Source organism: Bison bison, unplaced genomic scaffold (assembly GCF_000754665.1).
Source record: "Bison bison bison isolate TAMUID 2011002044 unplaced genomic scaffold, Bison_UMD1.0 scf7180017864338, whole genome shotgun sequence".
Classification (NCBI taxonomy): Eukaryota; Metazoa; Chordata; class Mammalia; order Artiodactyla; family Bovidae; genus Bison; species Bison bison.
Window position 1 is genome coordinate 2,517,012 of NW_011494910.1, and position 8,871 is coordinate 2,525,882.

At 49.4% G+C, this 8,871-nt stretch overlaps 1 protein-coding gene across 1 annotated transcript in view; it reads left to right on the forward strand.

The window, feature by feature from the left end:
- Window positions 1-8,871, forward strand: part of NFASC (neurofascin) — a 196,394-nt gene that overhangs the window by 98,391 nt on the left and 89,132 nt on the right. Inside the window, exon 2 of the mRNA XM_010854162.1 lies at window positions 1,765-1,873. Coding sequence (XP_010852464.1) covers window positions 1,765-1,873 — 109 coding nt within the window. The remainder of the gene's footprint in view (window positions 1-1,764; window positions 1,874-8,871) is intronic.

Consider the following 8,871-nt stretch of genomic DNA (forward strand, 5'->3'; position numbering starts at 1 on the left):
ATTGGAGAAGGAAATGGCAACCCACTCCAGTGTTCTTGCCTGGAGAAACCCAGGGATGGGGGAGCCTGGTGGGCTTCCGTCTATGGGGTCACACAGAGTTGGACACGACTGAAGTGACTTAGCAGTAGCAGCAGGAAGTGTGTGTGTGTATATGTGTGTGTGTGTGTGTGTGTGTGTGTATGGATGTAGGTAAAACATGGAGTTCATCCTGATACTCCCAGTTCATACTCAGGACTACAAAATTTTAACTTGATCTCATCAAGCTTACATTTATTTCTTCTTTCAACAAGAAACTCTTATTTTTCAGTAATATAAATATTATCACTCATTTGGTTTATCCCACAATATACGTACAAAAGTCTCAGAATGACAACAATTAAAACACCATATCTTCATCAATAATATGATTACGGAAAACAATTTAGGGTATTGGGTGGGGGGATGAGGGATGGGGCAGTTCTTTTTATTAAGGTGTATCCCTCTAATGATATACAGCCAAATTGCCATGTTTGAGTTTCTCTATGTGTAGCTATACCAACCAACTGGACACATAGACTCATTTGCTACACTTTCATTTTAGGAATTTCTTTAAGAAATATTGTGCCTTATTATTATGTCAAATACTGACATGTTTCAAAGCAAACCCACAAAACAAGATGTATTCAGTGTCCCTGTTCCCTCCACATTATTCTTCCCTTTCCCCCAGGTCCTTTAAATTTTATTTTATGCTTTATCCTTTTCTTGTCTTTTCAGAATATATATATATATATTTGCATTTGTTCTTCCTTTCTTAAATGATAGCATATTAAAGACACTTTTTCCTATCATGGTTTTTTTCACTTAACAGTAACCCTCGAGGTCACAACACGGGCATCATGCAGGATGTATTTCGAAAAGATTCCTGGAACTGAGACTGCTGGGCCAAAAAGTAAACGCACACTTCTTTTGATAGATATTGCCACACTCCCCTCCACACAGGTGGATGTTACCATTTTCTACAGACACATTTTAATGTTAAAGCAAATGATTGAGGTATGTTATCTGTACTGAGAAAGGCTAAATGATTGCCCCAAAGGATCAGACCTGGGACCTGAACATTTGAAATGCCAACTAATGGTCTGGTGATCTGATGCACTGTCCCGTACGTTCTCCCCATTTTACAGATGAGGAAAATGCATTACACGTAGGGAAGTGTTGCTGTTCAGTCGCTCGGTTGTGTCCTACACTCTGCGACCCCACCCTAAATAATAAAAAAAGCTAGGACCTAAAACCCATGTCTCCTAACACCAAAATTAGGTCTGCTTTTAATGTGCAGTTTATTTATGATGAACTTGGTTTGATTATCTGTAGATGGGGAAGAAAAACATAATACTTAAGTAAGAAAAGTAATGAAATAATTATTGGGTAAATTCTTCCTCGGGTGTAGGAGAAATTCCTTTAGATATGGCTTCCCTCCTTTAGGTGACTAAGGATTCTGCAATTTGATTATGGTATCAGGTCACAATAACGACCTTATGGAGAGACAGAGAGCCGACCTTCCTTCCCCAGAGTCCAGAGTCCAGCACCTTGCAGAATCTCTCCCATTTCTTGCAGAGTGCTTTGCATTTCTGTGAACAAAGATGCTCTTATGCTACGTGAAACTGTGCAAACGGGTGTAGACAAAGATGTAATTTCCAGTGAATGAACAAGCCTCAGAGCACAAAGCCTTTTCTTTTTCTTTCCTCGAGTGACCCCGGGTTCTCCTTTGTGTTTGCTTTGTGACAGGTTGACTGACTTCTGTGCAGTTTGGGACGCCGGAGTTTTCCTTGTCTCTGCAGCCGGGAAGGGAGCCCCCTCTGGCGTTACGGAAAGGAGGCTGAATGAGGCAGAGACGGTGAGTGCCTGGCTCCCTGGCTCTGGGGCGGGGTGGGGGCAATTCTTGCCTCCTGCCCCTTCTCTTTGATGAGAGAAGTTTCTGGCTCTGAGGGACAGCTCCATCCTCCTCCCCAGAGTGGGCCACAGAGCCAGGCTGCAAGGCTGTCCTTGGCCAGAGGCTGACTTTGGGGAAGTACCATTCCTTTTCCTCCAGCAGACGTGGTGAGCCGGCATTAGTCCTGCATATTGTCCCGACTGTTCACCTCTTTTGAAAACTGGGGAACAGCTGTGTTTGTGACCTGCACCCCCCTTAGCCTGGCCTCTGCAACCCGGGAGCCTCCTGAATGACAGCACCAGCATATGCAGGGCCTTGTGAGAACCCCTTCTCTGGGCGGGCAGGGGGCCCTGGTGGATGGACAGCTGTCCAGGGCACAGTTCGTGGCTGAAGCTGATGTCACTGAAGCCACACCCTGTGTCCAGGGTCTGCATTGTTCCATTCTGGGATAAAATGCTGCTGCTCCTGGCAGCTCCTGCTTCAGTCTCCAGGCAGGATTGTCAGAGGAGGACGTGCAAGAATTAAGGGCTACAGTTTTAACCAAGGAGTAATTGGTACTGAACCACAAACGAGCAGCCTGCAGGCTTCTGGGCTGAGGGAGTCTGTCCTGGAAGCCTGAACAGAGAAGCGTTTCCCCATTCTTGAGTGTGGGTATCTCTGCCTCATTGCTCTAGTTCCCTTTCCTCCCAGAAAAAGTTGGGGATTTGGGCTGGGAGGATGCAGGCAGGGAGGGAGCTGGAAGTTAGGAACGGGATATGCTGATAACATGGATTTGGGCTCTGGACAAAATCCAGCTCTCCTTGCTTTGTGACTGTAGGAAAGTTTCAAGCCACTCTAGCTGTCTACATGGGGGTTATAAGGAATATCTTGTGGTCAAGATGAAACATAAAGGAGCCCTATACTGTGCCTGGCATATAGTAGGCTTAGAGTAGGTATTTAGTATATGAAAGTTATTATTTGTCATAGCAACAGTGGCTCGGATATACCTGTTTTATGAAGGTAGTTTCTGTGGGCGTTCTTCTAGATCTGCAGCTTGCCCTAGAACAGTGTCAGGTTTCAGGGACCACCTGGGAAATCCATCTGACCACAGGACTTTTTCACCTGATCGTTGTTACTAAAGACTGAACTTAAACATACTGGCAGTAGCCACCAGGGTTTTTTTGCTTTGTATTTGGAGGACTCTGGTTGCAAAAATAATGCATAGGTTATTATAACCGGCATGTTAGTATCTGTGGCACAGCATAGGAACAGACCCCAGGTGTGTGCAGAATCAGGGGCTGGTCCAGCTGTGGGTCGCTGTGCCCTCTCTCTTGGCACTTGCACCCTCCCTACTTTGTATCTCTGTGCTCCCTCCAAAGGCCCCTCCGCCCTCCTCACTGGGCACACACACTCAGGGTTGCCCAACCAGATGCCTCCCTGAGGAACCCGCTTCTCTGATGACAGCAGTGTCCCTGTCCAGCGGTCCCTCTGACTGGCAGCTGGAGTCCTACCCTGCCACAGCCTGCCTGATGCAGGGCAAACCTGTTCTAGTTCATACCTCTGGACACTTCCAGTCTCATCTGCAAGCCCATATTAGTTCAGAGCTTTTATTTTTATAGTGCATTTGTTTAGATTAGTTGTGTCATTTGACTTTCATGAAAATTCTGTTATGAGGGCAAGGCTGGTGTCAGTCAGAGAAGGCAATGGCACCTCACTCCAGTACTTTTGCCTGGAGAATCCCATGAATGGAGGAGCCTGGAAGGCTGCAGTCCATGGGGTCGCTAAGAGTTGGACACAACTGAGCGACTTCACTTTCACTTTTCACTTTCATGCATTGGAGAAGGAAATGGCATCCCACTCCAGTGTTCTTGCCTGGAGAATCCCAGGGATGGCGGAGCCTGGTAGGCTGCCTTCTATGGGGTCACACAGAGTCAGACTCAACTGAAGAGACTTAGCAGCAGCAGCAGCAGCTGGTAACAGCATTGCCATTTGATTAATGGATAAACTGAGGCTCAAGAAGTTATTTCTCTAACTTCCACAAAATGAATTCCCAACAGAGCTCATATTAGGACTCAGATGTCCTGAACTGTGAGCCATTTTTCTTGCTGGGATGCCACACGGCCTCCTCCAGTCTGAGGCATCATGAAGGGTCAAAGGATCAGAGGACTTTCAGATTGACTGGGAAACTTAAAAAAAGAAGAAAACAAGAGTACACACATTTGGCTACTGAGGGCCCAGGAAGTTCTGAGAGGAGGACTGAGCAGGCTCTTTAGAGGATGGTAACAGTCAGCCTTGCCTGAATCAGCCCTGGAGGGCTCCCCGGCTGCCCGCGCTCAGCGTGTTCCCTGTAATCCTGCGCTCGGCATGTTCCTTGTAATCCTCCGCACGGCAACTCTGTGAAATGGGACACACTGTTACCACGTTTTACTGGTGTCACGACAAGTGAAGGAGCGTGCTCAGCGCTCACGGCTGAGAAAGTGCCCTCACCAGGATGGAACCCCAGCCGTCCTGCAGCTCTGGGACCACGCAGCTGGCCATTTGACTTCGGGGCTGTGGAGCGTTCTCAGGGTGGGCTGGGCTGCACAGATGATTCTGAGCAGGACTCCAGCCAGGTTCTAGGTAGAAATCTGATTTTGTGTCTCTGCTTGGGAGGCCTCAGATGAGTAAGTCGTCTGTCTGTCTGTCTGCCCTCCTCTCTGGCTCTCCTCTTGTCTGTCTGCCCTCCTCTCTGGCTCTCCTCTTGTTCCGGGCCATAGCCATCTGGGGCCTGCCCCGGCGTCTGCTCCCGCACATCGCCCCCTCCGCCCTCCCGCTCCGCCCTCCCCCTCCGCCAGCGTGAGCACCTGCCCCGCTCAGACTAACCTCTCCCTCCCTCAGTGCCTCAGCTCCTGGGCCTGCCAGGCGCTCGGAGCAGACACCTGCCCTCTGACGCAGGCAGAGGAACCACCGTCCTCCGCAGGCCTTCGGTGTCTCAGATGGCGTCATTCGGTTAATTGCATTCACACCCCTCAGTCTCCCTGCCAGGTGCCGGGCCTTCTCCCTCCAGAAGCACTGCAGCGGGCCTCCCTGGCCATGGGGGGAGCAGGACCACGGCTGGGAGATGATCGGGGGCGGGCCGTGGGGCTTCACTGGGAACTCTCTCCCCAGGACCAACTCCGGGCCCCTGAGACAGCACCCATGCTTACCACCCTGTCCTGGGTGCTGAGGTGTGCAGGGCTGGGTGTGGAGCCACCGGTGACCGCAGAGAGAGCTGGTCGCCTCAGTGACGTGTGCCGTCTGCCTCATCTCTGTGGAGGCGACGCACTCACTTCCACACCGCCCCCCTACCCCAGCCTTTCTGCCGCCCTGCTGAACCCACCTGTATACCGGAGGTGGGGCTGCTGGGTTTGAGACAGCGTGTCACCCCGTGAGTTTCTGATTCTAACGGGAGGACTAGAGACTACAGCAGAGAGAGGCCCTGCCACACACAGGTGTGTGCACTCACTGGGGGCGTTAACGCAGCTTTCCCCTCCACCGCTGGAGCCGGCTTGGCGTAAGCATCATAGCCAGCGCTCAGCCGCAGACCCCTAGACAAACAGCGCATCTCATAATGCAGGGAACGGCCGTCCCCTGTCTGTCCCACACCCCCTCCTCCACGCTCCTGTATTTTCACATCTCCAGCCTGCAGAAGCCTGCCAGGACGGCAGTTGGACCCAGACCAGTGTCTGAGTTGGATGTAAATGCAGAGGGCTGGAGGGAGGGGAGGGAACAGATGCCGCTCCCTCCTGCTGTCTTGGTCCTTTCCTCCCTGCGTCTCCCTGTCGTGTCAGATAGGAACCTTAAAAATGCAGCTAGGGATGTGCTATCCTTGGAATGTGAAAGTGAAAGTGAAGTCGCTCAGTCGTGTCTGACTCTTAGCAACCCCATGAACTGCAGCCTACCAGGCTCCTCCCTCAGTGGGATTTTCCAGGCAAGAGTACTGGAGTGGGGTGCCATTGCCTTGGAATATCAGCAGCTAGGCCAATACTGACAGCAGGATGGAAGCCTCAGAAGAACGGACCTGGCTCCTTTGAGGTCGACTCCCACCTGGGGTGGTCGATGTCATGGGTCGTGGGGCCACTGGTGGAAGAGGCTGGGTGAGCAGGGGCGGAATGGGGGTGGGGCAGTGGTCTCCAGGAGTTCCTAGCGCTTTGGGTCAGGACGCAGGGTTGAGGCAGGAGAGAGGGAAGCGAAGGCTGCTTTGGCTGCTCTGGAATCTCGCAGGAGCTGCCCTTCTGTCTGGTCCATGGTAGACTGCACTTGTGCAGAGACAGTAATGACTCCTTGGCCCCAGAGTAGGGTATGGTTATTAGCACAGGCATCGTGTGTTTTGTAGATCTATAAGACACATCTAGGGTTGAAAGTCCAGCTTGTCCAAAGCCATGTAGCAAAGCATTGCACCATCTGTCACTTGTGGGGAAGAAGAAATAACCAATAGCTTTTGAAAGTCAAGTTTGGGCCAGGCCTTGCGTTAGATGCTATCGTGGAGGTGGTTTAGTTGCTAAGTCGTGTCTGACTCTCGCCACCCCATGGACTGTCCATGCTCCTCTGTCCATGGGATTTCCCAGGCAAGAATACTGGAGTGGGTTACCATTTCCTTCTCCAGGGGATCTTCCCAACCCAGGGGTTGAACGTGGGTCTCCTGCATTGCAGGCCGGTTCTTTACCAACTGAGCTACAGGGGAAGCCCGTTAGATGCTATACAAATGCATTAGCACATTAATTCACTTAAAATGAATTAAATCAACTCATTTAATTAGTAGTCACAATAATATTGTAATAAATGTGTATTACCCATTCAAAGACAAGCAAACTAAGGCTCTGACTGAGAGAGAGGGTAAACGAATTGCTGAACCATGAGGTTAGAGAGAACCTCGGGTATGTGGCTCCCGAGTCTGCACCCACTTCCTGAGCCAGACGGGTCACAGTACACCCCTTCCTCTTGAGGCTGCGGCTCGGAATTGCTGTCCGGCGTGTTTCCCCCGGGCTGCATGTTCCTAGTTGATCCTGTTCTGCCTTCATCTGGTGCTCATTTCTATGAAGAGCACAGGAAAGGAGAGGACACCGCCCTCTGCCCCAAGAAGCTCACAGTCAGTGAAGGGGCTGGAGGCCCTTCCTCTTTCCCCACCCCAAGCTTCTCCAACAGCCTGCCTTCTCCCTGGCCCCCCACCCTTTTCTTTCCTGCTTGAGCTCATCCTGTGGTTTTCAAATGGTTTTAGAACCCTGGTCTGTTGAAACTGGGCCTGGAATCCCACAAAGAGAGGGTGGAGTAAGCAGCTTAACATGAGTGACATCGTGAGCAGATGGATCCAGATGGTAGCTCCTCAGATGGACAGGGGCCTGGCTCCAAACAGACAGCCCGCTCAGGGAGCCTGGGAATGCAGTGGTCGGTGACTGGAGTGTGGAAGCGGGGGTCCGGACAGAAGCTGACTAGGGCACAGCCCTCACCCTTCAGGGGAGCTGCTGAGAGACTGAGGTCTCAGGTTGCGCTTCCTGCAGCACCGTGTCTGCACAGCGTTTTGTAGCTTACTGCGGAGGCGGGGAGTGCGCAGACTGCGACTTGTTCTGGGTGGCATCCGAGGAGTTAGCCCAAAGTCTTTTTTAAAAACTCAATATTCAATATATTGATCCCCAAACCTAGTTTTTTCTTAAACCTTTCAACTGATAAACTTTACAATTCTTTTTATAAATCTCATAAATTTTAATAATCTGTTTGAGTCCATTAATAAACTTGAGTTCCTTTGAACATTTGAAGCTACGTTTATAAATTTAATTGTTTATTTTCCTTATTGAAGTATCACCGTTTTCTAACAAAGTCTTCCAAGGTCTTACGTAGTTAATCCTTTTTTCTCATTGATGTTTTAAACAATAGTTTCATTGAGATAGAATTCACATACCATACGATTTACCATTATAAAATATACAACTTGCGTATCAACTATACTTCAATTAAAAAATAAGTTTAAAAAATATTATACACTGATTTTTAATATATTCACAGAGTTGGGCACTAATCACCACAGTTAATTTTAGAACGTTTTCATTACCTTCTCCGTCCACCAAAGAATCTCCGTACCCATCAGCAGCCCCTTCTCCTCTGCCTGACCGTGGTCTTTCTCTCAAGGAGTGAGGGTTAGTCACTCAGTTGTGTCCAACTCTTTGCGATCCCATGGACTATAGCCCACTAGGTCCTCTGTCCATGGAGTTCTCCAGACAAGAATACTGGTTTGGTAGCCATTCTCTTCTCCAGGGCATCTTCCTGACCCAGGGGTCGAGCCCGGGTCTCCTGCATTGCAGGCAGATTTTTTACTATCTGAGCCACCAGGGAAGCTTGGTCTTCCTCTAGCCCTAGACAATCATCAGTCTATTTCCTACTTCTGGAAATTTGCCTATTTCAGACATTTCATACTAATGGAATGGTACAATACATGGTCGTTTGTGTCTGGCTTCTTTTACTTAGCGTGATGTTCTCAAGGTTCAGCCGCATTGTAGCATGTCTCTCTGTATCATTCCTTTTTGGTGGTTAAATAATATTCCATGGTATATATAGATTTTATTTATCCATCCTCAGTTGATAGACGTTCAGGTTGTTTCCACTTTTTGTCTGTGATCAGCTATGCTGCTGTGCACATTTATGTACAAGTTCTCATGTGGACATATATCTGTAGTTCTTTGGTGTATACCCAGGAGTGGTTTGCTGGGGCATATAGTAATTCTGTGTTTCATGTTTTGAGGAACCCTAGGTCTTTTCATTGGAGAAGGCAATGGCAACCCACTCCAGTACTCTTGCCTGGAAAATCCCATGGACCGAGGAGCCTGGTGGGCTGCAGTCCATGGGGTCGCTAAGAGTCGGACACGACTGAAGCAACTTAGCAGCAGCAGGAGCAGGTCTTTTCATACTAAATCCAAGCCCCCTTTCAGGCCGTCTATCTCCAGTCTCTTATCTTTCCTTCGAACCAAGGTCCC